Here is a 27,301-nt window from a genome sequence, read left to right as displayed (position 1 = left end):
GTGCGGACGAGCTTAATGTGGTACTTGGCGAGGACAGACTGAAACTGCCCCTTGAACTCTGTTCCTCGATCAACAGTACATTGTCCTATCAATCCTATCCTTGGGATCACTTGTCCCAAGAACCAATTGGCTACAGTCTCTGCCTTCTGGTTAGGCAGGGCTGCTCCTTCACACCACCCCGTCAGGCTGTCTCTTGCGAGAATTAGCACAGTAGGGACTCCTGGCGGCATGTCTCTTCTCCGCGCCACCTTGGTGCAGTCGATGTGGATCTGACCGAAGAGGGTGGGGACTTCGGGGCTAGTGAGTTCCCCTTCATATCTCTGGTAGTCTCTGTGCTGACATTCAGCGCAAGACCTGATGTGCTCCTCGACATCCTTCACCTGATTAGGCCAGTAAAACCTGCTCCACACCTTGGCATAGGTAGCGGCTCGACCTTTGTGGCCTGCTCCCTCATGGAGGCTGTCTAGGATGGCCAGCTGCCTATTCCTTTCGACTATGAGCTCTCTTGGTAAGCCATTCTTGCTATTCAGCTTGTAGATCTTCCCCTTCAAGAGGGTGTATCCCAAAGCTCTGGAGAAGAACCTCCTTCTTGCCTTCTCATTCAGTCCGGCTGGAGTGCGCTGATACTTCAGAAAAGCGAACAGCTCCCCCCACTCCCCAACATATGGAGTGCCGACCCCGGTACTCTCCTCGTCATCATCATCATCCCCGTCGCTGCCAGTGCCGTCGGTCTCGACGTCACCCACATTGCATCGGATATTGATGGGTTCTTCGAGGTCCTCGTCGCTGGAGTCTTCCTCTTGCCTACTACGCCTCGACAGCGCGTCTGGGACTTTATGCTTTACTCCAGGTACGTGCTTCCACACAATGTCATGAGATAGGATGCTCATGCACCATCTAGACTCTGCCGCCGACGAGTGGCTCGGAGCGCTCACCATCTGCTTGAGGGACGAACAGTCGTGCTCAAGGACGATTCGGCACCCGTGTATCCATATCCTCAGCGCGAGCAAGCCGACGAAGACGCCGAATAGCTCAAGCTTGGATTGTGAGTACCTTCTTTGTACCTCATTAAAGTACTTGCTGACGAATCTAGCAGGGCTCCCACCCCGTTCTCGTCGACTTGGGCTAGCTCTGCGCCAACACCACTTTGACTTGCGTCTATGGCAACTATGATGGGGTGAGTCTTCAGATACTCGGGATCATACTTGATGGGCCTGATGTATCCACTTGAGAGGATCTTGCTGATGACCTCAGCCATCGCTCCTCCTTCGGCCTCTTATGCCCGAAGCTCGCAAGAGCGGAGAGCCCTGGTCGGAGATGAGAGATGATAAAGTTAACCCACCTAACCATCCCGGTGCGGCTGACACTACTCAAAACAATGGGATCGGGAATGCTGACTCAGGCGCAGATCAGAAGGTCCAGTCTGGACTAAGCATCCTCGAAAGATACAAGCGCGAGAAAGCGGAAGAGCTTGTCGCCGCTGAAGCCAAAGCCGCGGCCAACCTCGCCGCTATTCAGCAGAGGGCGGACAAGGCCAAAGCGGAGGAGGAAAGGAAGAGGAAGGAGTGGGGTTGCCCGTTCTGCATTTCAATGGTGCTTACCGGGGGACCTCCTGCTCTCCAATTTCAACCGTCCGAGTTACACCCGGAAGGAACCACCTGCCATTTCGAGCCCCACTTCCATGCGAATGGAGGGACCGTTTTGCGCAACCCCAAGGACTTCCGGAAGAACCGCTACTTCCGGAATGACAAGGAGCTGATGGTCTTGAGCCCTTTTTGGAACAAGAACGGATGCCGCCGGGGAATCGTCGAGGTGGAATGGCTCAGGCACGAGCTGATGGACATCGTCCGGAAAGTCGACCTGGCCAACGTCAACCAGTGGGCCGAGTCCACGGAGATCAACGAGCATGGTCTGGACTGTCAGGCGATCATGGCGGTGGATCACCAGGCGCTGGCGTTGGAGGAGCACGAGACGATGGATGGAGTGCTAGGCCTCTATGGGTACAAGGTGGTTTACGACCCTGTCGCCGCGCCGAAGGAGGAGGTCAAGAAGGTGCCCATTGTTCAAGAGAGCATGGAGAACAAACTGAAGAGGTCGAGGGAGTCACTGCCCATTCCTGACATCAGAGGCGGGTACAAGGGGAGGAACTGGAAACCCCCTCACGAGCGGTTCCAGAAGAAGAGCAAAGACCCAGCCTAAAGGCACCCAAGGATTGTTAAATGGTAGCAATAGATGCCAGCCAGAGTATGCAATAGGTACCCTGGTCCTTATTCAACTGACTATGGTCACAATTCAATAACTGACGAAGCACTGACTAGCTAAAAGCTGTCAACGCCAGATCAGACACCTCGAGAGGCGGAGCGAGCCAATCCCAGCTGGACTCGCCGTACTCGAACAAGCGTCAAGCACACTAAGCCAAATGGATGGTCTGTTGGCAGTAACGACTAGGAGTACTTCAACCATGAGTAGATGGAAAGGAAGAGCCCCTAGATCCAGTACCGCATCAGTCTGCGACCGAGAGCGGCGAAGCGGAATCAGTTTGCGCACAGCCTTTGAGCTGTTCGACATCGAGGTCGTTGCTAATGGAGAGCCTGCCCTTGCGAGGTATGGTACATTGGTAGGCAGCCGAAAGAGCGCTTTCCCTCGATGGGAGACATTCAGGGTGATGGGGTCATCACCGCAAGTGAGAGGGGGTTGTGGGGAAAGCGCAGGCTTGATACAATTCCGCCACACAACGAGGAATGAGGAGGTCCGTGCACAGCACACAGGCGAGGCTGACGAGAGCCATGGATGGCTAAGCGTTGGATAGATCGTCAATCACCGTACATAGCACTAGCCACATACATGTTCATGTAGCTCTTGCTCTGTCTCACCTGCAGCTTGGCCATTCGACACTCGGTGCTACTCCCATCGACATCTATACGGCTCGGCACACTCCTCGTATCCCTCTCATACCCCTCTGTTGAAGTTTGGAAGGTAGAAGTACAAAAGCAGAATGAAGATGCATTGGACACGATCAGGTCTACTTATATAGTCCTGCTGGCGTCGCTGCGTCGCGACACCGACGCGACGACACGACGCCGACGAGTCGCTGGGACGTCGCTAGACGACGTCTCACGTCTCTATGTGCTATAGGATACTTGGGTGGCGGCGTTGCCTCGCCGCCACTCAGCGCCGTCAGTCCGACACTAATGTAAAGTGTCCGGACACCCGGACAGACAATTCTGTCCGGCCCGTACAGTGACTATCCCGGATATTCACCTAGCGCTATCTCAGATCTAGTCGGCGCCGGCGCGGCGCCGCGACGCCGTGACGTCGCTGCAACGTCGCAAGGACATCCAGCGACGTGCTCCTGTTCTGAGATCTGTCGGCGCAGTCGCCCAGCGACGCGCCGCTATGCTCCTACAGCCAACACTCCCCCTCGTGACCATATGCTCTTGTCCTGGGTCAGGGGTATAAATACCGCCCTGACGCCCGCCCCTGGGTGTCTCAAACTTGTTACCCACTTGTCCTGAATATACCAAGCCACACACCCAACACCCACACACCATGTCCAACCAATCCTCCAGCAACCCTGATCACGCCGGTGTCCCTTTCCCTGACTGGTACAACGATGCCATCCATGCTGAGATCGCGGAGTTCGTGAGTCGTCCGCCTTTGATTGATTGACTGGTGCTGACGTCCAGCTTGCCAGCTTCGACGAGCCTGAGCAGCCGCGCCCTGCTTCTCCCCAGCCGGACACGCCGGGCCTCACTTACGCCCAGTACGCTCGTATGCTCTCGGACGTCCATGGTTCGCGGTTCAACTCGCCCGTCCCCATTCCTTGGAACAACGGTACGGTCTCCCCTTCGCAGATCTTTGCGTGGATGGCATCGTTGTACCAGTCAGGGAAAGGGACACCGGCGTGATCAGGGTTGCTGGAGGATTGGTTGGACATGGTGTGTGGGTGTTGGGTGTGTGGCTTGGTATATTCAGGACAAGTGGGTAACAAGTTTGAGACACCCAGGGGCGGGCGTCAGGGCGGTATTTATACCCCTGACCCAGGACAAGAGCATATGGTCACGAGGGGGAGTGTTGGCTGTAGGAGCATAGCGGCGCGTCGCTGGGCGACTGCGCCGACAGATCTCAGAACAGGAGCACGTCGCTGGATGTCCTTGCGACGTCGCAGCGACGTCACGGCGTCGCGGCGCCGCGCCGGCGCCGACTAGATCTGAGATAGCGCTAGGTGAATATCCGGGATAGTCACTGTACGGGCCGGACAGAATTGTCTGTCCGGGTGTCCGGACACTTTACATTAGTGTCGGACTGACGGCGCTGAGTGGCGGCGAGGCAACGCCGCCACCCAAGTATCCTGTAGCACATAGAGACGTGAGACGTCGTCTAGCGACGTCCCAGCGACTCGTCGGCGTCGTGTCGTCGCGTCGGTGTCGCGACGCAGCGACGCCAGCAGGACTATATAAGTAGACCTGATCGTGTCCAATGCATCTTTATTCTGCTTTTGTGCTTCTACCGCCTCTTACGTCCCTTCCAACGCGGGCTCGTCCACCTCGTCGGACTCTACTGTGGTTCCCGTTGTCATCCACCCGGTGATAGCGACGTCCCAGCGACTCGTCGGCGTCGTGTCGTCGCGTCGGTGTCGCGACGCAGCGACGCCAGCAGGACTATATAAGTAGACCTGATCGTGTCCAATGCATCTTCATTCTGCTTTTGTACTTCTACCTTCCAAACTTCAACAGATTAGAACCCTCTCCTGTGCGCCAGTCCTCCCTGGTTCACCTCGATCTCCTCTCTTTCGCTAGCCATCACCCGGCTTCCACCCTTTTTCACCACAACGTGAGGGGTTATCAAGGGAGCCAGAACCTGCCCTGCGCGGGAGCCCGCCGAGTCTCCATGCGCTCGGAGCCAAGGCAAAGGATGGGGTAAAGTCAGACTTCAGAGGGGGGCTAGAGTACGAGGGGCAAGTAGTGAAAGGACCGGACAGCATGACGCGGGATATACCGATGCGCGTGCCCCGGAGCCTGGATACAGTGCGGTGTGACCATCGCACGAAATGATCCGGGACCATGGAAAAGGCTACGTCTATACTTGTATCCCTCCAGGCTTCGAAAGGGATCGGTGAGGTGCCTCTATCCTGATGGGCAAAGGGAGAATGATGTGCGTTGTGGATCAACGTGAAACGAATGGGTCAGAGGCATCAGCAACAATGGGTGCGTGTAACATCAGGGCTCAAGAGAAGACATCTATCTCCGTCTAATCGGAACTCAGAAAGCGCCCAACCATCTCTAGGAAAGTGCCTCGTTGACGAGGCTATCGATGTTCTTGTAGAAGAGGTCGATCTTGCTCATGAGACTCTCCGCAAGCTGAAGCTTTTCGGCAGGCGTGTTGTCAGCAAAGTCAGGATCCCAGAAGCTCTTGATGGGGCTGGATGTCGCTCCCAGCGAGTCGCAGGGGGCTTGCTCGCTCTCAGTCGCGTAGGTCCCCAAATCAGCGCCCGGCAAGATTCCATTCTCCATTCTGAAGAGCCCCCAAATGCTCTCAATCAGGTTGGACTGCTTCTTGTCCAGGTCCATGCCGGTCTCCGCTCTCTTGTCAGGTTTGGTATCGAGGTACCTTTTCAGACCGGGAATGGTGCTTCTGCGTCAGTCAGCGGGGACCTGCTATGGTACGCACTCCTTCAGTGCGAGCCAAATGCTGGTGATGTTGTCAGTGACCTTGTCGCGCCGGGATGCCTTGACATCGCTCTCACCAATCGCATCTCGCATCCGAAGGAGGGAGTGCCGTGAATCTTCGGGCCAGTACGACAGGTACAGGTCTTCCGTCCAAGTGTGGCTTGGTGTGGGGTGGCCAGAAGCGCCACCGTCTGTTGGTAGATGACAGCATCCCTCAAATACCTTGTGGCATTCTCCTTCAAGCTCTGTGACAACCTCGAGGCTATGATCTCAGCGAACGCACCGCAGAGTCGTGCTGATCGTCGACTGGTGCTGATATTTCTGAACTCACATCGCACACGTCTCCTCTTCCGACAAGGCGGCAGCGTGAGCGATTGCTTCGACGGCCTTCGCGACCCTGTACCCGCGCCACGGCGCCACGATCCTGGTCTGAGTTAGCCTCGACGGCAATTGACATGTGGGGGTCGTGCTAGTCGCGAGGACTACTTACTCTTCAGGGATATCCTTGTTCCCCAGTAGAAGGCACAATTCTTCCGACATCTTTGGGCTTGAGCTTTTCGGGCACACATCATCCATCAGAGAGACAAAAATGCCTCGAAGCGCCATCGCGGTCTCCATGCCCGTTCGGTAGCCTTTTTTACGTCAGTAGCGGCCTGCGTACAGATCCAACGTTTACTCACGCTGCGCCCGTGAGTCCTCTGTCAATCTGGGGTGGAAGTCTTCTCTGACACGATCGTTGGTAGTCACTGAAATTAGTGCATATTGGCGGCGAGGGAACTGGTGCAAGCGCGACCTCACCGTCCATACTGCAAAGTTCAAATGAGTATCGGTAGAGTGAGAATTGGGATAGGAGGAAGGGATATATGTAGTGAAGAGAGTGAGAATGAGCGGGCCGATAGAAAGGTCGGTAGTCCATCCTGCGTTCCGAAATGGCGAGCTACGTGTGACTCAGGGCAGAGATGAAGGGATCGAAGGCAAGCAGCGTATCAGCTGTGAGCCTCAAAGGAATGACCGATGGCGTGATATCTCCGCAGCGATCTTCTCGATTGTTCCATATACTACGTTCGGCGACTCCTGCATGCGCCTTCCGATGGTTGCAAAGCTCGGGCGGACAATCAGGCGTCGAGGCTCCTAGGGGTGAATGAGTCCAGTAACGGTCAGCTCGAGCCTGAAGACACCGCTAGGATGGTTTGTTAGTGTGAATGAAGTCTGGGCGGATAAGCTTTAGTCTGGGGCGCAGAAGCTCTAGACTCATGTTGTATTGGTCAGTGTGGATCGCTGTCGTCCTCTCAGGTGTCAGTATTTCACTCAATGTCGTCCCTCCTGAGTCCGCAGGCGCCCGGTGGCTTCAGTACAAGTTAGGAACTGCCAAATCCCGCGATCCTCTCTCTTTCCTGCGTTAGACGTTCAATCTTTAGCCATGAACCGCTCGCGTCGCGTCCGAGACCCTCCTCGAGCTGACATCTGGATGACTTTACGATCCACTATCTACACCTCCTGCCTCAACCTACTCCGACTGCGACTCCCACCATACTCTCCCGTCCCCGAATCATCCCTCACCCTCCCCAACCTTCCCCCCGATCCCGCCCCCGCGCCCGTGGGCGTCGCACTCCGACTCGTACTCCCACTCCCTTCTCTCCTGTCCCTCCCCCTTTCCGCTCCACCTCCAGCCGGAGCAGCCAACGCCTCGCCATAGCTGGGAGGTACATCCCCCGCCTCGGTCTCCTGCCCGCTCATCAGCCGATCAAAGACAATGTTCCGCTCGAGGAGGGTATCGTCCCCTTCTTCCCGCCTCTGTCCGCTAGGTCCGGCAGTACCGTTCGTGTGCGGCGCGGGGAGGCCGTCAATCCGGGATGTACCTGCGCCGGGGTAGGGTGAACCGCCGCTGCCATTTCGGGTGGGCGCTGAGGGCCGAGAGGAAGCAGAAGCGGCAGTGTGCTTTGTCCCGTGGATGGAGCACATGCCTGATAAGGCCGACGTAGAGGAAGGCGAGTTAGACGAGTATGTAGGGAGCGAGTTCCACTGTGGATTGACACGGCAGTCGAGTATTTTGATCGGCGTTTCACTAGGATTTCAGCTGCGATTCTCCCCTTTCCGGTGTACACGGGCTGACTCACATGATGATATCAAACTGCTTTCTCTTTCCTTTACTATCCAGCGCGACATCATCCCCCCTCTCCACCCTAATAGTCACCTTCAACCAATGACTAACGCTCATATTGCTCTTCTCATGCTTGGCCGTAAACCTCACTTTGACCGCACAGTCCGGAACCTGTAATTCCGTCTCCATCGCCCATGGACCCAGGGGATCCATCATCCCCGCGTAGAGCGCGTCCTCGTCGTGCTCGCCCGCAAAGTTGGTGAACGCCGATGGGTTCGATAAGGCTGCGGCGCGGGCGAGGGGCGCGAGTGGGGATGTACGTGCCGCGTCAGAGGTCTCGGAGATGATGGGTAACAAAGGCTCAGAGGGGCGCGTGTCGAGTTGTTTGATGAAGAGGAGGGAGAAGCGGCGGGGGGTTTCGTGTCGGATCACTTTACGGTTTTGGGCAAAGTAGTCGGTCTTTTCTGGACGGGGTCAGCTCGTGCCATTCAGACGACAATCCGGAAGGGCGAACTGACCTTCCAAAACGCAGGTCAGGCGGTGGATCTTGCACTTCATCAATGGCATGATGCGCAGGCTGACGGGGCTGGTATCGTCAGCTGAGGACCGATTTGCATCTGTGCGGACCATGCCAACTCACATGATACCGCCAATAGGGAACGCCTTTCCACTAAGCGCAATCTGATATCTGCTGGATCAGCCAAGTCCCCCAGTTCCTCGACGCTGCTCGGCTTTAACTGTGACTAAACACACCTCATCTGCTCCTCCCACTGCCTCTCCACAATGACGTTCTCCGTCTCCTCCAGGTCATCCTCTTGCGGCGTGGCAATAAAGCACACCTCGACCTCTTCCGTCAGATTCGGTGTAAGCGCGCCGACGCGTACGACTGTCGCTTTCAGGCGGTACGTCACCGAGCCGAATTCGGCGTGGACGGTAGGCGGCGTCGAGACGGGGATAGGGAATGAGATGGGGTAGTTGTATGTCCCTGTCGATCAGCTTCCTCCCCTTACTTTACCCCCACAAGGCGGCAAGGAAGATAGGCATAACACACCCTTCCTGAACTCTCTCCAATTATGCTGATCCTCCCCTTCCTCCTCCACATCCACTCGCCCATCCCCCAGCCCCAATGCATCCGTCAACACCTTCATCCCCTTATTCCTCCCTCGTCCCCGACTCTCACTCCTCCCCCCTCTTCTCTCGTCGGCCATCACGCTCGTCCGCCTATCCATCGCCTGCCCCGGCCCCGGAGCGGGACTTTCCGTCCGCATCCGACTCCCACTCCTCTCCCTGCTCGTATTGATCCGCGCAGCCCCCCTCGATCCTCCGGGCGGCACAAAGTCCGGATCGCGCGTGAATGAGCCAGAACCACGGCGGATCGCGCTCCGCATAGACGGTTCAGAGGAGGGTACGGGCCCCGCATCCGGGTGGAAGAAGGAGGAAGAGGATGTCTGGCGGTGTGTCGAGCGAGAACGCGAGGTCGACTCGTCCCTCTCCCGAGCACCGAGCGAGGGTCTGTGTCCTGCAGGCAGAGGAGGAACGGGGATGTCGGTCGTACTTCCGTTCCGCGCGCGAGTGGAGGAGGATGCCGGCCCGGTAGATGATTGTCTTGTTCGGGACTTGGAAGACTGGCGGACCCGGTCCTTGACGTCCTGGCTCAGTCCGCGGAGTGTCGCGGCGAGGGAGAACCGACCTTTCCTCCCTCCGTCGATACCGTTCGGACCGCTGCTTTCTGCCCGAGGACCGGAAGTGGAGGAGGATGACGAGGTTGGAAGTGAAGGACGACCGTACGGTCCTCCGCTAGCGCCAGCGATATTGTTGATGGAAGGCGGGCGAGAAGCGGACGTCGATCCCTGCGCCAAAGGGGAAGTGGGCAGCTCGGGCGCTGCCCCGGCGGTAGGGTCGTTCGGGTCCGTATTGACCACGATAGTCGAAGGGCTCCCGAGCCGATTCTTCCGGCCTTGTCGGACTTCCTGTAGAGAAGTACTGGACGATGCGGCGCTGAGGTGCATGCTTCCTGGCCGAGAAGGGCGGCGAGAGTCTGGAGCGAAAAGACTCGGAGGACGCGATGATGCCGCAGACGCGGAAGGCCCGGTATCCCCCAGGCCGTACTGCGGTGACAGCTGAGCGGTAGTCGCTGCTTCCGAAGCAGGAGCCACCGCTAGGGTTGGGGCCGAGGCGGCATGGTCGGAACCGCTACCTTGCAAGGTATCTGTGGATGCGCGCGGCCGAACCGATCCTGGACGGGACGCAGCGTAGACCGATCCAGGCCTGGACGGAGCTGGCGAGTTGTGAGCGGTAGACACGGCCGATATGGCGGATATGGCCGAATGGGCATGATGGTACTCTTGTCGTCGTGCCGCGCTTTCCGCCTCTGTCTCTCCTTCGTGTCCCTCGGGAATATCCTCCTCGCCCTCTATCGCCGTCGCCCGCGTCGGAGGGGCAAAGCGGACTTCTCCGCCTGAGCTCTGGCGCCTGCCCCCCGATGGGCCCGCAGAGAGGATAGACCGGATGGCGTGGTGGTGGTCTTCGTCAATGTCGGTAGGTCTCCTTCCTTGCGGTTCCGCCTCCGACTCGTCCCCGTTCTCATCCATGACTCCTGGCGATTCCATCTCAAGCTCCGCGTCTGCTTCTTCAGACTCTGGCTCGGTAGCCTCCGCCACCTCTTCCGAAGCCATATGTATCGATCCGCTCCCAGACGGCCGACGATGAATCGCTTCGGCGCTGTTGTCTCGGTCGGACGGAGCGCGAGATGGGGCGGCAGACTGGATGGGGCTCAGAACGGTCTCCCGTGATGGTCGAGCGGTATCGTTCAAGCGGAGCGAGGACGGAGCGCGGCCTGCCGGACTCTGTGCACGAGGGGTGTAAGCCGGACTGGGCCCCCTCCGGTCTGAGCCCCGCACACCATCCAGCCCGCCTGGCTCTAGCGCCCCACTCCTCCCCCTCGAGCCTGATCCTGGACCTCCATCAAAGCTCGGCCGCCTTGACTCTCCACTCTGACTCCCATCCCAGCTTCCCATACCCGCCAACATCCCCGGCATCGCGCTCGCCGAACGAGGTATAACGCCCCGTTCCCGCTCCCTTCCTCTCGGCGACCGGATGGCCGTCCAGTCCTCCCCTCCATCCCCTGGGACTTCCTCATGATCGTGATCCGCGTCGTCCGAGGATTGTTCCGACTGCGCGATATACGCTCCGGGTCCGACGGACGCTGCGCGCCGGGTCGAGCGATCTCGGGACCGCGAACCCCTCCGTCGGGCGTCAAAGAAGGACGTCGAGTCGGAGATGATGGTGTGTTCTTCAAAAGTGTCCAGTCGGCGGGGTCCAATCCCTGTCTAGTCAGCTTCGGTGCTCTAGCTAGCTCTTATCGCGCAAGACATACCTTCTGGCCATTCCGTCCGGCTCACACCTTCAAGCTTGACGGCGATACTCCGTATCCTCGTCCCCTTTGTCAGTCGGAGCGTCAAGAGACCCCGCAGCATTGCCGGAGGCGCATCCGTGTCGATTCCGATGGGGCGACCGCGGAAGTCGAGACCGGTAGAGGGGCCGCGGAGGAAGACGACCGGCTCGGTCAGCCGGATCTGCAGCGGCTGGTTCGACTTGACCATCGCGCGTGGAGTTGAGATGGAGGCGGCTATGTGCAAGACTGGGTTGACTTGTACCTGCCCATCTGCACAACTGGGCGAGAGAAAGGAAGATGAGGGGATTTGCGGATTTGCGGACCTAATAGATAGCATGCGGCACGGTAAGGATTCCTAATACAAATTGCCCGATCGGGCAAAGCGGCGTTCCTTGTAATCACATTGGTCTCGGACCTTGCCGAGGGAAAGATAAGAATTGGCGCGTTTAAGCGAGGTCCGTGTGTGTTGACACCCTCACAGGTGGGTATGGGCGCAATAATGGTGGTATCTCTTGCCTCTCCATAGCCTAAGAAGCATCGCGAAGACCTCAGGATGGACGGCGAAGAGGACGGCCCAAGCGGCCTCAACTCGCTCTCCAAGTTCACCCTCTTCGAGACGAAGACGTATGCGCTTTCCCTGTTGTTAAGCTTGCCGCTTGGACCCCTTGTCCCTCCGTTCTTGCCCATTCCGCGCTCAGCTGATTCCTCAGGCGCTTCTACGTCGTAGCTTCCGCCGCATCCTCACATCGCGTCCTCAAGATCGACCGGACAGATCCTACAACGCTGGGCGTGACGGAAGATGCGACGGCGTATGATGATGCCCAGCTGGACCTGCTGTTGAGGATGGTGCAGGATGGGAATAAGAGCCAGGGGGGACTGGAGAAGGTGTTGGAGTTCCAGTAAGTCCGCATCGAGGGGAAGGCTCAGGATGGTAGAGTGGTCGGGCTGACGAGGTAGTGGGATTGTGGGATTTGTGAAATTCACAGCGGGGTGGTATTTGATCTTGGTGACTAAGCGATCTGTCGTCGGGCTGCTCGGGGGACACTATAGTGAGCCGTATGAATGTCGACGGTCCGTCAGCTGACTGGACAGTATATCACTGCGATGAGACGACCGTGAGCTGGCTATGATGGACTCCAATCCAAGGTCGAAGCTGACTAGTACAGCTCATTACCATCGGCAACAAAGCAGAGCGTACCAGCTTGGAGACCAAGTACATCCAGCTCCCACCACGACGATTGCTCGCGAAGCTGACTCCTCAGGATGGTCAATTCCTTCTCCCAAGTAGATCTCAGCAAGAACTTCTACATGTCGTACGCTTTGTCTCTCGGTCTGGCCTGAGTCGGCGACCCCGCAGAAGCTGACTCGCTAGCTACTCCTACGATATTACAAACTCCCTCCAGACAAATCTCACCGTCGCTCCCTCTGCGCGTCAGTGGAATACCCGCTTCATGTGGAACTATCATCTCCTGGCCCCCGCGTTCGAGCTGGACGTTCCGGAGGGGAGGAGCCGGTGGGTATTGCCTTTGATACATGGGTTTGTGGATCAAGCCAGTGAGTCAGCTGTCGCAGTTGTGTGAGCCTGTCTGAGCACGTGAGTAAGCTGATAAGGCAGAAATTAATGTCTTTACGCGGACGGTATACCTCACCCTGATTGCGAGGCGGTCGAGGCATTTCGCGGGCGCTCGGTTCTTGACGAGAGGAGCTAATGAGAGCGTGAGCTAAGGCGTCTGGACACGTCGTGGAGAACTGACCATACAGGGACACGTAGCAAACGAAGTGGAGACGGAGCAGATGTAGGTCTCAGCTGACTGCTCCCATATGCGCAGAGACAAGCTGATCTCTAAGCGTCTCGGAACCACTCGCTACGCCTTTCGGTCAGCGGAATCAGCAGTCCTTCCTCTACGCTGGGGCAGACACAGGATACGGCGCATACACTTCCTTCGTACAATACCGAGGAAGTATCCCGGTCAAGTGGATGCAAGAGTCCAATAGCGTTACCCCTCGGCCTCCTATCGAAAGTGAGCTCCTTTGGTCGTCTTCGCTTCTGAACAAGAGCTAGCAGCTGATACCGTAGTCACCGTCAAAGACCCCTTCTACTCCCCTGCCGCTCTCCACTTCAACGACCTCCTCCAACGATACGGTGCCCCCATCTTCATCTTGAACCTCATCAAGTCGCGCGAGTCGGTACCCCGAGAAAGCAAGCTTCTGGCCGAGTACGGGCAGTGCGTCGAGTATCTGAATCAGTTTTTGCCGAGGGGGAAGGAGATGCGGTATATCGCGTGGGATATGGCTCAGGCTGCCAAGAGGTGGGTTAACAACTCCAAAAGGAGACGAGAGCGAAGGGAAGGTGAGAGGAGATAATGATGCTGATGAACTAGTGGTCATCAAGACGTCATGGGTGTCCTGGAAGATATTTGTGAAGAGTCCCTCCAAGCCACGGGATTCTTTCACGGCGGTCCCGCCCGGCTCGATACGTCGTGAGTCGATCTCTTCTCGACAGCAGGGGATTGCCCTAGCGTTTGATAGAGGCATACCAAGAGCTGACTCCCGTAGCTTAGGATCACGCCGGACCGAGCCACTCCTCCAGCACGGTATCCTCCGAACCAATTGCGTCGACTGTCTGGACCGGACGAACGCTGCCCAATTCGCGATTGCGAAACGAGCCTTCGGACACCAGCTTTATGCGCTGGGACTGCTGGGATCGCCTTATTTGCCTTTTAGCTGTGATGCGGTGGATGTATTGACCGAGGTGAGCTGCTAGCCCCCCGACCGGTGATGATGATAGCTGACTTGTAGATGTATCATGACCACGGAGATAGTAAGCTACGCATAACGCTACCACATACATCGAGCTGACACATTAGCGCTCGCTTGGCAGTATACCGGAAGTGCCCTCGTCAACAGGGTTGATACCTATCGGCGCGTAAAGGCCGCTCAGTGGTCCTCACACTCGCGAGATCTCCTGGGTAGGCTAGGTCTCGCCCATCTAGAGGCTGCTCAGCTGACCCGTCCAGAAAATATCCGCCGTTTCTACAACAACAGCATGCTCGACGCCGACAAACAAGCAGCCATCAACCTCTTTCTCGGTGTGGAACTGTCGTCTCCTATGTCCATGTCGACCGCCCCGCCCCGACCGCACTATCGCCAATGGTTTGACCCGCGGAACCTCAACGAGCGGACGGTAGATGAGCTGGCGCCGCTCCACAGCGTTTACAAGGAATATTACAAACCTCATATCTTGTCGCAATTCCAGCGGTTGTATGCCTTGTAAGTATCACATCTCAACTAAAGCCAAACCAGAATGCAAAAGTCTAGAAGGGAAGAAAATGGGCTAATGGTATAGTACAATGAACTCTACAACGCGATTCCACGCCAAGCCCAAACCCGAAGCCTTCGCCTCTCCGTTCGAATCCCGAATAACCGATCCGCTCTCCCAGTCCCAGTCGTCCCTCTCTGGTCCATCCTCCTCGCCCTCCGTCCGCCGCTCCGCCCGGCGATGGGCACGCAAGTCCGCCCTCCCGTCCTCCGACACACCGGCATACGACGACGAGGACCCCGATGCCGCCTCTCCCCCTCCCCCACCTCACCCGTCCCATCCCTTAGAGACGCTGGTCGAGTCGCTGTACGCTCCTGGCGGTGAAGTAGAGGAGCAGAGGATGGGAGAATACGAGTGGTATATCCATTATCCGTCCGATCCGGCCAGTCACGCAGTGGAGATGATGGATGAGAAGGATTTGGGGTTGTATATGCGTCTGAGCCGATTAGCGGCGGGGGAGGAGGTGGAGCGGTTGTTGGGTGGTGGGAGTGGAGGCGGGGTGATGACTGCTATGCAGGCGGAAGGGGCGGGTGGTGGGGTGGGGGTCGGGGAGGGGAGGGGAGGGGGGATGGAAGAGGAAGAGAGAAGGGCGGGGTTCTATGAGGGGTGGTTGAGAGCTGCGGGGTGAGTTTGGGGTGTCGTTGTAGCTGTAAATACTGTCGTACTCACATGTAACGTGATCATTCGGGGTTTAGGGGGACGGGGAGTAGAATTGTGGAAGGGGTCTAGTGACTATGATACAGCGCGAGAGGAAAGGCTTTATCTCCGTGTTCGTGATTGATTGGCATGGTGGTATCGTTGTGTCGTGGTAGTATGGAAGTGTATGTCGTGTTGTAATCATCCGTGTCGTCCCCTCCCCAGCTTCCTCCTCCTCCTACCCATCCCCAGCCCCGCTCCCCCTGACTTCTGGGAGGACCTAGTGCGGCCCACCAGGCCACCTAGCCCCTCCCTCTCCCCGACTCAAAATCCACCCCCCCGCTATCATCGCCCCTACGACGATCAGGCCCGCAATCACCACGATCGGCCTCACTACCCCTCCTCCTTCGCCTTGCCCCTCCCTCTCCCCCTCCGCTTGCTCGGACCGGAGGAGAGGCTGAGACTCCGCCTCGCTAGGTGACCCGAACCGCCGAGAACTGGGGGATCGGGTGGGCCCATTCGGTGAAGAAGGCTGGGCGGCGGAGGGGTTCGTTTGCGGGTCGAAGCGGATGGATGACATCTTTGAGGCTGCTACTTGGATTGCAGGAAGTGAAGGACGGGGTGATATATAGTTGGTCAAAAGGTGTAAGATTAGATGGGCGGTACGGTATGTATGATAAGGTGAATGGACTCCGCAGACTTTGCTTTGGCTGGGCGCTTCTCTCATTGCGTCATCGTCATCCGATCTTCTTCAATCTGAAACACGACGCACGGATCTGCTGTGTCAGAAGTGCCACATTCGGCGATATCGCTAGAGATCTGGTGCGTGGCTTTGACTTTTCTGACCTTGCCAGCCAACGTTCCTCATTCCTCGATTCATACCTCTCTCTCTTTCCAACCTCTCTCAAGCAGAAACAGACCAGTCAAAATGTCCACCACTGAGCAGACCTACATCATGATCAAGTGAGCTACCACATGCCGGGATGCGGTCCCGCTCGGAGCTCTTTGGGCGAAGAGAGGGTGTGCGAAGGGTCCAAGCTGATCAGACAGGCCGGACGGTGTCCAGCGAGGGTGAGCTGACCGGCGCCTTGACTATGTCCGAGCCAGCATCTGACAGTAGGTAGACTCGTCGGCGAGATCATTGCCCGTTTCGAGAAGCGTGGCTACAAGGTAAGCTGCCACGACTGCCAGGAACGTTAGGTGCCCAAGCTCATAAGGTTTAGCTCGTCGCTCTCCAGATGATGACTCCTTCCAAGGTCAGCTTGAAGACGCTTGCTGGTCAGCAGTCGTTTCGGCAGCTGACTTGACCAGGAGCACCTCGAGAAGCACTACGAGGACCTCAAGGAGAAGAAGTTCTTCCCCGGTCTCATCAAGTACAGTGCGTCCAATGCTAGCTCCGTACACCACCCCCGTTGTGAACTGTGTAGCTGACTCAGGCAGTGCTTTCCGGCCCCGTCGTCGGTATGGTCTGGGAGGGTCTTGACGCCTGCTTGACCGGCCGGACCATGCTCGGTGCCACCAACCCCTTGTCGTCCGCTCCGGGTAAGCTTTGCTTTTCAGAAGGATGACAGGGTCAAGCTGACGTTCAGGTACCATCCGTGGTGACTACGCTCTCCAGGTCGGAATGGTCAGTTTATATTTTGCTGGCGCGTACACAGGCATGAGCTGACTGTACCAGAACGTTTGCCACGGTTCCGACGGTGTTGAGTCCGCCAAGAAGGAGATTGCCCTCTGGTTCCCGTAGGTCCTGCTCAGCTGTCCGAGACACGGACTCGTCGTCTGGGATAATAGCTGATCCCCAGCAACGGCATTGCCGAGTACAAGGCCGACAACCAAAAGTGGATCTACGAGGCTTAATCGGCGTTACTCGTTCCCACACCCTCATGCATTAGAGTACGGCACGCTAGCTCGATCAGACCTGAGCTGTCATCACCATATCGCAGCAATACCACCTTGCTGAAAAGCTGGTCTGGTACAGCTGCGATGGCTGACATCTCAGAAATGATCAAAATACTGACCGACCCGCCCATCATTCCTGCTGACACTACGGGAATATGACCATACGGTCGACTGCAGTCCCTTCCGCTAGTACATGCATTGACCTCACCCAGACCTCACCGGCACCGGTCACTCGAACTCCTCATTCCTCTGTCCGGGTATCCCCGCGCCGAGTCGTCACTTAAAGCTCCCAGTACTACTGCCTCGCCCGAATCTGCCGATCCCATCCCCAACACTACTTCCGAGGGGCTTAGAGCCAGAGCTGAGAGTCATCAGCACTACTGATGCGGGTTCACATCAACGGCGAAATGCTCACCTCGAGCTTGACCCAAAGACAAGCACTCAGCGATCGATCTCTAATCCTGCCGCCACCGCTGTACACCCCTTGAAGCTCTTGCTACCACCCCGGCAGGCCGGACAGGTTCTACCGTGCGCGATAAAGAGGAAGTGTAAGTCGAACTTGAGGTCAGAAGGAATCATGATCTCAAGGTGACTCTGTGTCTTCTCGCGAGTGGCGGTCGCCGGCCGCCATCCCCAAAGTCCCGTGATCCGATAAACGTGTGTGTCGACCGTGAATGGCTTCCGCTTCAGGCACCAGCCGAGGACCACCGATGCTGATTTCGTACCGACGTACTTGAAGCTGAGCAGCTCCTTCATCGCCTCCTCATCGCTCATCTTGAACATGCTGTCCATGTCCCACCCTCCATACCGCTCATTGACTTGGTCCAGGATCGTCATGATCATCATGGACTTCCGCACCTGCATGCCACCGCATCTTAAAACTCCCTCCAGCTTCTCCCGCCCGCCTCCTACGATAGCGTCATACGCGAATACCGAGCCATAGGCAGATACCATGCTAGCCATGGCTCGCTTGGCGTTGCTCCACCCGGTGGCCTGGCTGAGGATTGCGACTATGATGGAGTCGAGCACATGAGGGATGGACTCCGGAGTGAACTCGTCCTCAAATTCCTTGGCAACGTCCGCCGAGTGGAGTTTGGAGAGGACGGTGTGGGCGTCGGCGCATTGTTTTGGGGTGGGATGACCGAAGTCAGGAAAGGGGGATTGGTTGGTGTAGGGGGAGTAGGCCGAGTATTTCTTGTCTGCGAGGGCGGCGTCGTGCTTGTGGGGAGGTGGTGGTGATCCGGCCGGGGTGGCTTGGGTTTGGTTGACCTTTGAGGCGGCAGGTTGGTCCGGTGACCCGGGCCGACCCTCCCGCTTGACCCGCTTCCGCAGAGGTGGAGACGACGAGGCGGCTCGAGCACTTGCTTTGGCGGTTTGGGTGACTCGACGCATTATTGCCGTACAGTGTTATGCGCGATATATGACAGCTGGGTCCCCCCTCCTTAAGCTTTTCTTTCTCGTCCTAAATTACGAGTAAGTTTGACATCAAGTGGAGGCAGATCATCCGGGCATCGGTCATCCGCGCCGCGGAGTGGCGCCGCGGACGTCTGACGTCATAGCTCTCACCGATCCTCAGACACTAATAAGATCTTATGGGACATCCTCGCGGTAGTACGCGGGCAAGAGCACAAGCTACCTGACGTGACTCGAAGTGACTCACCCAAACGACAAGGGCGACGCCGCCGCCTTAACCCGCTACATCGAAGGTCGCGATTTTCATATATCATGTAGTAGTTACTGCCTTCCCCCCCCCCTTGCAAGCTGGCTCCACTGCATCAGGATTCCCCCTCCTCGTCCGCTGATCAACATGTCCGACATCCGTGTTGCACGCCTCCCCGCCGTTGGCAAACCCTTCTATACCGACAAGATCACCAAGCCCGCACCTGGAGTCAATGATGTGCTCGTCAAGGTCACCGCCTGCTCCATTGTCCCAAACACCAAGAACCTCGTTTCCAACCCCAATCCGCTGGAGGGGATGTCTCTTCCCGAGTTCCCCTGTATCTTTGGCCTGGACGTGTCGGGCACGGTGGAGGCTGTAGGAGAGCATGTGCTGGGCATCAAGCCTGGGGACAGGGTCTATGTGGACCCTTTCCTGACCTGCGGGACCTGCCAGGCATGTCGGCAAGGTGAGTCGCGCTCACGCTGATTTCGAGCACTCCACGTGTGGCTGACATCCAGGCCCGTCCACCCAAGGCTACTGCCCGGCCGGTGCTCTGCGTGGTTATTTCGCGCTCCTCCCCGAGGGCAAGCCTACGCTCAAGCGGTACCCGATCGGCGGTCTGTCGGAATACCTCCTTTCCCCGACACCAATATCGCCCTCATCCCCGACAACATTGACCTCCGCCTCGCGGCACGTTTCGGATACCTCGGTACCTCGTTCGCCGGTCTCAAGAAGGGCGGCATGGGCCCCGGCAAGACCCTTCTCGTCAATGGCGTCACTGGCACGCTCGGCTACGCGGCGGTCTCTATTGCCATTGGGCTCGGCTGTACTCGGATCCTCGGTATCGGTCGGAACCCGGACAAGCTCAAGCAGCTCAGCGAGTTTGGGAACGGCAGGGTGAAGGTGGTATCGTCAGAGGAGGAGAAGGATATTGCCGGCTGGGTCAAGTCACACACGGACGGACTGGGCGTGGATGCCATGTACGACTGTCTGGGGAATGGCGGGGATGGGAACATGACTATGGAGTTGATCAAGCTCGTCAAGGTCGGGGGAAAGGCCATCTTGGCAGCGGGCGGGGCGGAGGGCAGTCTCAACCAGACTTACACCGAGGCGATGAGCCACAGCTGTGCCATCCTCGGTACGATGTGGTTTACCAGCGCCGAGGTAGACGAGATGATAGCGCTCATCTCGGCGGGCGTCATCGACCTGTCATACATGGAGCATAAGTCCTTCTCGCTTGACCAGGTCAACGAAGCTATGGACTTCGTCGGTGACAGGCCGGGCGGCGCGGTGAATGTGATCATCCAACCCGGGTCGTAAAGTCAGTATTCTCGCATCTCCCCTGCTCTGCGCAAGCTCAATGCTGATGCTACTAGCTGTGCACTTGTGCAAGACAGACCGGCTCGGTAATCTTGTTGAACGTTTAGCCACAAAGGATAGAAGTCAGACAGCTTATGCCTATGAATGCTATTGGATTTGATAGCGGCCTCTGCTGTTAACGAGTTGTAGTCGGCATCGTCTGACTGACATGTGGGTTCAGTAACGGAAATACCGGCGCTAAGTCGATGCAAGCCGAGTCAGATTGGCGAGGAAGGGAGATCTGGGCGACCGGTCCGTGTTGAGAGCGGGTCTAGATGCGTGTCACTAGCAGCCAGCAGCATGCTGCATGCAGCGTGGAACGAGCTTGTTAGTGCTGCATCAGCGGTGTCAGCTCCAGTTCCGGTGTGGCGGACGCCCCGGACTGTGATCTATGTGGCGTAACCCATCGTACATGCACAACCTAGCGATCCGACATCATCGAGTCCGTATCCGCAAACGGCGCATACTCATAGTCCATTCTACCCGAGTCAGCTCGAGACCTTCTCCTCTGGTCACAACCTGAGTCCTTCGCCCTTCATCTTCCTAAAGCTCTACCGAGGCGATGGTATAACTCACGGTCTCCTCATCTGACTCGTCACCCACTCCTCATCCGTATCCTCCAGCGCATACCCCGGTCCGCCCAGATAACTCAGCGCCACAGGGAGGAACACCAGCCCATGTAGTGCCCCCGATAGGATCAGACTGAGCCACATCCGGAAATAGTAGATCTCGAGCAGTTTCGAGCGGGTGAGAGCGAGGACAGAAATTCCGATGAGCTTGGTCATTGTGATTCCTGAGAAGACCTGGCACGTCAGCTGGTAATACCCAAACAAGAGGAGGAACATAGCATACCGAAGGTCCGACATCCACCAGCGCCGCGAAAGCCCTATCGTCCTTCTCCCGCTTGCCCTCCTTCTCATACGCCACCCCGCTACCCGCACCCATAAATGCCCTCGCTATATGACTGCAGAACTCCACAGCTATACCCAAGGAGATGACGAGGTTGACCAAGGAGATAGCATTCAGGCTGATCCCCCAGAACCCCATCACTCCCGTCACGCTCGTCACCGCCAGCGCACACGTGAACGTCACGACTCCACCGGTTCGCCATGACCCCAGCAGCAGACTCGTAATCACGAGGATCGCGAGCAGCGCCAGCGAGACCACCTGGATGGCGATCGTGACAATATGCTCGTACTGGTCGAAAAAGACGTAGAAGAGCGAGTAGGGGAAGACCTTTGTCCCGGTGCGTCGAGAGATATCCTTGCTGATTCGCTGAGCGGCGGTGAGGGCGTCGATAAAGTCAGATTGGGATTTAAGGGGGGTATGGTACGTCCGGAAATGTGTGGCGGAGAGGGTCCGGTTGTCGGGAGCGATGCTGATGGCGTTGGAGTAAGGGGCCATTCCGCCCAAGGGACAGTTCTCGTCCGAGGGCGATTTGAGCCACTGGGTGAGGTACCGCATAAAATTGTCGTCGGTGGGTAGACCGTCCATCGTGATACTCCAGTCCTGCCCCTCGAAGCAGGGTCGGCAGGCCCGATCGCTATCCCGCGCGGTACAGAAGATCTCCGGGTTGGCTCGCCGGACGCGACAGCAGCTCTCAAAGGTGGGGTTGGTCCATTGCAGGAAGTCATCCACCCATGAGGCGGGCGGACTGGCGAGGAAGGATGATTCTGGGCGTTTCCGTTCGGCTTCCAGCGAGTTGGCGACCGAGAGCTCTTGGCAGGTGGTGAAGCGGCCACAGAGCTCTTGCTGGCCGATCCGGGATGTGGGCTCGTTGGTGACGACAAAGTAGACGGGTGGACCGACGTCCAGGTAAGCGTCGAGATCGTTGAAGTAGTTGACGAGGTAGGATTCGGCGGGTAGAGCGAGACGTTGATCTGAGGGTCAGTACCGGTCAAACGCGGTGAGAAGGGGACTTACCGAGACCGAGATTGATATGCTGTATCCCGATGATAGCCACCATGAAGATCCCGCCAAAGATCGCCAGCACCAAACGCTTCACCTCGTGGTGCAGCAGTATTGGCGCATACACTCGACGCATAAACTTGGCGACGATGCTCTCGCTGGGAGCAGCGGACCGCTCGTATAGCCCGACAGGTGGACGAAGGCGGACGCAGGGGAAGCAGTCGATCCTCATAGACTGAATGTCAGTTGGTGACCCCTTCAATCGCAGAGCTCTAGCTCACCTCTGCACGCTTCAGATCCAAAGCCATAGCAGACACAAAGATCGTGACCTGCATGACCGCTCCAAGGAACACACTCCCCGCCGCGTAGATAGCAAAGTTCCGTACCGCCGGCATGGGCACCAGTGCGCCCAGCGCGAACGCCACCGTCTCCGTGACCGAACTGAGCATGATACTCGGTCCCATCCTCGCCAAAGCCCGCGCTACCCGCTCCTCTGGTGGCAGATTCGGCGAAGACGGTTCCTCCTCGTCATCCTCGTCTACACCTTGGACGGGCAGCGGCGCATCCTGTGCGTGTAAGCTGTTCTGGCGGTCGAGCTCGTGTACCAGGATAAAGACGTTGTCGACGCCCACGGCGAGGACGAGGAAGGGGATGACTTCGGCGATGATAAGGGTGACGCGGATACCGAGGAAGGAGAAGAGACCGACAGAAGACGCTACGGCGATGAGGACGATGACGATCCCGAAGAGGCCGAGGGAGAATTTGGAGTTGACAGAGAGGAGGGTGGGGATGGCCGCCAGGGGTGATGAGGGAGGATGAGCGATAGAGTCGGGTGATGCGACGTGGAGGAGGACGCCGACCCGCTTGGTCAGGTACCAGAGATAGGCGAGAGTGCCGGAGATGACGGAAGGAGGGAGACCGCCGCCGAGGGTAAGGGAGATGTAGAGGAACATGACAAGGTAGGAAAGCACGACGATCTTAACGTCCGTATTGGTGCTCTTGTTGAGCTCCTCTTCGAGACTGACTCCTGTCGAGTACGAGATGTTGACACCGTCCTTGTGCAGAGCACCGAGGTACGCCTCGAGCTTCCGCTCCCATTGCTCAGCAGGGCGGACGCGGTCATCGTTGAAGTTGTTGACGACGTATGTGATGACCAGCGCCTTGGCATGGAGCCAATCCCCATTCGCCCCGCCGAGGATTAGCTTAGGGTCGAGTGGCTGGCCGAATGGCGGCAGGCATTCTCCTGGCCTGCCCGCACAGTCCGAGATCCTCTTCCGCCAATCATCTCCCCATTCCTCCATCTCCTCGCCCAGCCACGCCGAGACGGACTGGATTACACACGCCGTATCCGGCCCGCTCGGCTTGAAGCAGACGTCATCCAGCGTATATCCCTCCCCGTCCGACTTGAGCGCCGCGATGTCGCTCTCGACGCCCAGCCACCAGTCGAGGATGTCATATGTGACCGGTGTCCCGTCCGGAACGGTCACGAACACCTGCTCGGCGCGGTAGAATGGCCCAAAGTGTTCGTCAAAGAAGTGCTTCTCGAGCGCCGCTTCGCTATTGGGCGCGACCCATAGCCGGACCGGTTCCGTCTCGATTTCAAAGTACCGCCAGCCAAGGTTGAGCACCGCGACGATCATGGCGGCGATCCCGAATGTTTCGAGGGGATGCGTCGCGCAGAAGAGTCCGAGGCGGTAAAAGAAGCGCCGCAGAGCAGCGTTGATCTTGTTCTGCTTGGGCTGCATATGATCCATCGGGTCGAGGAGAGTAGCCCCCCGACCCAGACGGAAGTGTATTGACCCGCTCGGTCCCGATTCCGCATCCGCCTCTCCCCGTCCGATCAGGCCGTCCAGGCCATTGACCCCACCGTCCGCACCGGGAGACATGGGCGGATCGACTAGTGCGAGCCGTTCGTACCGCCGTTGCCGATGCCGTATAGCCTGCTTGTACGAAAAATAGACGAGGCTGAAGAGGATGGCGACCGAGTAGACGATAAGAAGGGAGAAGGTGAGGCAAGATACCGCGCCAACGCGGCATTGGTCGCTAGAGGGAGGCGCGACGTAGGGTAGGGTAGGACAGATAGTAGGGCAGTCGACGCAGGCGCACCGAGAGTTGAGGTCGCCATCCGAGCATTTGAGCGGTTTCCGGGTATACCCCTCCCCGCCCTCTGGGAATGAGATCTGGAATGGACTTCCCAGACCTGGCCGCATATCTCCCATATACGCCAAGAACGCCGACGAGTTCTTCGCCCCTCCACCTATCAGATCCATCGCGAACCCGTTCGTCGCTCCAAACTGCACGCTCTTGCACGAGTCGTAGAACCCTTCCCTGAATTTATCGCTGACGCCATAATTGACCTCCTTGACCGCCTGCTTGCCCGATGTAGTCTTCAGGGTGGAAGAGACAGTGAGGAATTGCGATTGGTCGGGGGAGCAGGTAAAGTCGCAGTAGAAGAGGCGGAAATTGTTGATGCACGCGGGACAAGAAGCGATAAGCGGGGCAGCTTGCTGAGCCTTCTCGCCGAGGGTCCGGATCTGCTCGGCCGTGCAGCAGACGCTGTCGGGGATGGTGTAGGCGGGGCCGCAGACCGTGGCTAGAAGATCTCTGACTTCATCTGTGGTCTGACTGGATCAGCTCTGCTGATCAGACATCACGGCCGATCGCTCACCTTGTTGGCTGGACCATCATCCGGACAAGGGAGGTCCGCGCCGAACATGCTCGTTCTTCCGCAATTCCCCCGCATGGCACACCTTCCCGGCAACATGGTGGACTCCAAAGCCTCGCCTGTCATGATGCCGATAAGTGAGAGGCGGAGTGTCCGATACCGAGGTGATGTATAGGGGAAGAACGTCTAGATATAGCAGGGTGAGCGGTCGTTCAACGTTCAATGGCCAACAGGTCTCGCTATCTAATCGGGGATCGCCGCTCAAGCTCGGGTGGCGAGAACCTAGACGCCCCGGACTGGGCCCCGCATTTGCTCCCGATCTCGAGATCTCGCTCTCGATTTCAGAGAATAAGCGGTGAGGTCTTGGTGAGTCTTGGCTTCTACTTGTATCTCTATAAAGCCATCACATCGGACATCACACCTAGGCAGCAGGTCTGACCCACTGTATCCACCGACTGAGGAGAAGCAGCTGCAGCGCAGACACCGCCCACTATGCTTTAGTGAGCCCTCTCTTCTCTGTCGTCCCCGAAATTCTCTGACGTTCTCAGTATCGTCGGCCTCATTGTCCTCCTCTTCGCCATCATCATCATATACGTCGTCCGAATCTTCGCATCCTTTGTAACAGCTATCAAAGCCCACCGAGCCGCTAAACGCGATCCAGAGTCAGCGGACGATGGGCCGGTGAAGCGCCCTTCGCTGAGAGCTGTGGCGCGGGAAGTGACGCATACGATGTTCCCGCCAAGACAGCAGAGTCCACACGTGCCTGCACATAGGCGAAGCTCGGTCGAGCTGGCGAGGAGGGGATGGGTATCGACCGAGATGGCGGTGACTAGGGTAGAGACAAGGGATGGGGAATTGCCCACATATCGTGAGTCGCCTCTGAGGGGTAAGGCTGCAGGGTGACGCTAAACCCTATAGAGGAGAGTCATACCATGCCAAAACCACCGGCAGCGATCTACTCTGCCTCAGCAGTACATCAGTCAGCGGCGAGAACGGAGGCGGAACAGGCGTCAGCTCCGGTACCGGATTACTCAGCGGGCCAGGCGCCCCATCTACCGCCCCAATACCAGGAACAGCCTGTCATGCGTTCGTAGCAGTGATCATAGAGAATCTTGCTGTTGTAGTCCAGGAGGGGATGTATCTAGTTGAACTCGTCAGTATTCTCCTGGACGCAGGCCGGGCTCGTTGAGACAAGAAGGTCACGTGACATCCAAATCGGATCAAAGTTGATCCGCTCTCAGCAACTCCTCATTCCTCAGATAAAATTACCACTCGTCTTCACCCTCTGCACCCATCCCTGCCCCACCTCGCATTGTACTTGACCACCTCCAAGATGTCCAGCTCCACTCCGCCACAATGTCTCGTCCGTGGGTCTATCAGTGAGTTCCTTCCCTCCTCACCCCACTACCGCCTGTTACATCTTTGGCCTATACCGCAAGCTAATCGCGCGTCTCAGATATCGACGAATTCTTCCATCTCCCCCATATCGTCCGACCAGGAGAGACCATCTCCTCGTCCAAACTCTCTCGGGGAGCGGGCGGTAAGGGAGCGAATCAAGCGAATGCTGTGGCCAGGGCGGGAGGGAATGTAGTTATGGATGGGTGCATAGGGGAAGATGGGATTTGGGTCCGGGATGGGCTGGAGCGCGCTGGGGTGGATGTCGGGCGGGTCATGGTGGTACAGGAGCAGGTGAGTAACTAGTCATACCTCATCTCGAGGGGTGGAAGATCACATAACATAGTAGCCAGATGAGCTGACGAAGTAGATGACGGGAAGAGCTATCATACAGCTAGCCGAGGATGGCGAGAACAGTATCGGTGCGTGCCTGTCCCAATGTCTACATTCCGATCTATAACTCAAGAGACGATCTGATATCACAGTACTCCATAAAGGCGCCAATTATCACACACCCCCAAGTGACACGTCCCCATCATTATCCGGCATCACCCACCTCCTCCTCCAAAACGAGATCCCCCTCCCTTCTACCCTCGCCTACCTCCGCGCAGCCCACTCCGGCGGCGTGACATCCATCTTCAACCCCTCCCCTATGCTTTCCGGAGAAAAGCTGCGGCAGTTCCCATGGGCCTGTCTGAGCTGGTTGATCGTCAATGAAGGGGAGTTGACGGATCTTTTAAAGGAGACCGGTCTTGCTGTGCCATCAACAACGGGTAGTGCGCCGGCGTCAGCTCCGACGACAACTCCCGAGGCGCCGATCGCATCCGCCGCACGAGCCGAGATGCTCTTGTTCCGCCGATCCAACGCGGACTTGGGGCTGATATGTACCCTCGGAGCAAGGGGGATCCTGTACCTCCCCGCTGGATCCCAGACGGTGGGGTACCTCCCAGCTGCGACGGTGGTGAATGGGGTAGTGGATACCACAGGAGCTGGGGACTGTTTTGCGGGATACTTTGCGGCGGGGTTGATGAGGGACGAGGATCTAGAAACGACACTGAGGACTTGTCTGACGGTATGTTCACCCCTTGTTTGCGTCGAGGGGCGCGGGGTGCCAATGCGGTTGGGAGTGTATGGACCGAGCTGAGATCCCAGGCTTGCGCGATGTGCGTCGAGAAGGCCGGGGCTATGGAGAGTGTTCCATCTCGTGCTAAGGTGGAGGCGCGGATAGCATGAGCGTAGGAGAAATGGTAGGAATAGGCTGGATCGACCGCTCATCCCGGATACTTACTACTGACA

The 27,301-nt window shown here is 57.6% G+C and overlaps 10 protein-coding genes across 10 annotated transcripts; 5 read left to right on the top strand and 5 right to left on the bottom strand.

Annotated features, from left to right (window-relative positions):
• Nucleotides 1-2: 2 nt before the first annotated feature.
• Nucleotides 3-470, bottom strand: MKK02DRAFT_5925 (uncharacterized protein; the record flags this gene model as incomplete). The annotated part of the gene is made up of 1 exon (XM_053093679.1): nucleotides 3-470. A coding segment is annotated over one exon (468 nt), but the record flags the coding sequence as incomplete, so codon positions are not given.
• A 3,079-nt stretch (nucleotides 471-3,549) lies between these two features.
• MKK02DRAFT_31319 (uncharacterized protein) lies at nucleotides 3,550-4,208 on the top strand (the record flags this gene model as incomplete). Its single annotated transcript, XM_053088258.1, has 4 exons — nucleotides 3,550-3,642; nucleotides 3,687-3,862; nucleotides 3,889-3,953; nucleotides 3,976-4,208. 4 exons carry the CDS (start codon nucleotides 3,550-3,552, stop codon nucleotides 4,206-4,208), a joined length of 567 nt encoding a protein of 188 aa, XP_052948841.1.
• A 1,074-nt stretch (nucleotides 4,209-5,282) lies between these two features.
• On the bottom strand, nucleotides 5,283-6,209 carry MKK02DRAFT_42106 (uncharacterized protein; the record flags this gene model as incomplete). The annotated part of the gene is made up of 4 exons (XM_053091842.1): nucleotides 5,283-5,634; nucleotides 5,671-5,931; nucleotides 6,001-6,093; nucleotides 6,160-6,209. The coding sequence occupies 4 exons, from the start codon at nucleotides 6,207-6,209 to the stop codon at nucleotides 5,283-5,285; spliced, it is 756 nt and encodes a 251-aa protein (XP_052948840.1).
• Nucleotides 6,210-7,157: 948 nt separating this feature from the next.
• Nucleotides 7,158-11,372, bottom strand: MKK02DRAFT_21814 (putative cyclin binding protein; the record flags this gene model as incomplete). The annotated part of the gene is made up of 10 exons (XM_053086468.1): nucleotides 7,158-7,734; nucleotides 7,787-8,234; nucleotides 8,289-8,356; nucleotides 8,411-8,461; nucleotides 8,524-8,755; nucleotides 8,822-8,959; nucleotides 9,026-9,150; nucleotides 9,253-9,620; nucleotides 9,690-11,095; nucleotides 11,147-11,372. 10 exons carry the CDS (start codon nucleotides 11,370-11,372, stop codon nucleotides 7,158-7,160), a joined length of 3,639 nt encoding a protein of 1,212 aa, XP_052948839.1.
• Nucleotides 11,373-11,717: 345 nt separating this feature from the next.
• Nucleotides 11,718-16,342, top strand: MKK02DRAFT_35882 (polyphosphoinositide phosphatase; the record flags this gene model as incomplete). The annotated part of the gene is made up of 19 exons (XM_053089290.1): nucleotides 11,718-11,788; nucleotides 11,875-12,063; nucleotides 12,122-12,213; nucleotides 12,257-12,279; nucleotides 12,331-12,377; nucleotides 12,427-12,477; nucleotides 12,537-12,718; nucleotides 12,780-12,880; nucleotides 12,926-12,960; nucleotides 13,013-13,185; nucleotides 13,242-13,473; nucleotides 13,546-13,644; nucleotides 13,721-13,916; nucleotides 13,964-13,985; nucleotides 14,032-14,133; nucleotides 14,182-14,434; nucleotides 14,511-14,965; nucleotides 16,170-16,235; nucleotides 16,311-16,342. 19 exons carry the CDS (start codon nucleotides 11,718-11,720, stop codon nucleotides 16,340-16,342), a joined length of 2,421 nt encoding a protein of 806 aa, XP_052948838.1.
• Nucleotides 16,343-17,459: 1,117 nt separating this feature from the next.
• Nucleotides 17,460-18,410, bottom strand: MKK02DRAFT_21629 (base excision DNA repair protein; the record flags this gene model as incomplete). The annotated part of the gene is made up of 1 exon (XM_053086441.1): nucleotides 17,460-18,410. One exon carries the CDS (start codon nucleotides 18,408-18,410, stop codon nucleotides 17,460-17,462), a length of 951 nt encoding a protein of 316 aa, XP_052948837.1.
• A 415-nt stretch (nucleotides 18,411-18,825) lies between these two features.
• MKK02DRAFT_35879 (chaperonin 10-like protein) lies at nucleotides 18,826-19,998 on the top strand (the record flags this gene model as incomplete). Its single annotated transcript, XM_053089289.1, has 2 exons — nucleotides 18,826-19,144; nucleotides 19,172-19,998. The coding sequence occupies 2 exons, from the start codon at nucleotides 18,826-18,828 to the stop codon at nucleotides 19,996-19,998; spliced, it is 1,146 nt and encodes a 381-aa protein (XP_052948836.1).
• Nucleotides 19,999-20,458: 460 nt separating this feature from the next.
• On the bottom strand, nucleotides 20,459-24,736 carry MKK02DRAFT_42099 (vacuolar membrane protein; the record flags this gene model as incomplete). Its single annotated transcript, XM_053091841.1, has 6 exons — nucleotides 20,459-20,516; nucleotides 20,614-20,840; nucleotides 20,890-21,917; nucleotides 21,961-22,180; nucleotides 22,227-24,566; nucleotides 24,614-24,736. 6 exons carry the CDS (start codon nucleotides 24,734-24,736, stop codon nucleotides 20,459-20,461), a joined length of 3,996 nt encoding a protein of 1,331 aa, XP_052948835.1.
• Nucleotides 24,737-25,102: 366 nt separating this feature from the next.
• On the top strand, nucleotides 25,103-25,704 carry MKK02DRAFT_42098 (uncharacterized protein; the record flags this gene model as incomplete). Its single annotated transcript, XM_053091840.1, has 3 exons — nucleotides 25,103-25,110; nucleotides 25,159-25,478; nucleotides 25,529-25,704. 3 exons carry the CDS (start codon nucleotides 25,103-25,105, stop codon nucleotides 25,702-25,704), a joined length of 504 nt encoding a protein of 167 aa, XP_052948834.1.
• A 239-nt stretch (nucleotides 25,705-25,943) lies between these two features.
• Nucleotides 25,944-27,238, top strand: MKK02DRAFT_42097 (ATP-binding protein; the record flags this gene model as incomplete). The annotated part of the gene is made up of 5 exons (XM_053091839.1): nucleotides 25,944-25,989; nucleotides 26,067-26,299; nucleotides 26,376-26,427; nucleotides 26,491-27,077; nucleotides 27,158-27,238. The coding sequence occupies 5 exons, from the start codon at nucleotides 25,944-25,946 to the stop codon at nucleotides 27,236-27,238; spliced, it is 999 nt and encodes a 332-aa protein (XP_052948833.1).
• Between the last annotated feature and the right edge of the window lie 63 nt (nucleotides 27,239-27,301).

This window comes from Dioszegia hungarica (assembly GCF_025882075.1).
Source record: "Dioszegia hungarica strain PDD-24b-2 chromosome Unknown MKK02contig_5, whole genome shotgun sequence".
Classification (NCBI taxonomy): Eukaryota; Fungi; Basidiomycota; class Tremellomycetes; order Tremellales; family Bulleribasidiaceae; genus Dioszegia; species Dioszegia hungarica.
Note: the sequence above shows the minus strand (reverse complement) of the source record. Positions and strands in the feature narration are given on the sequence as shown.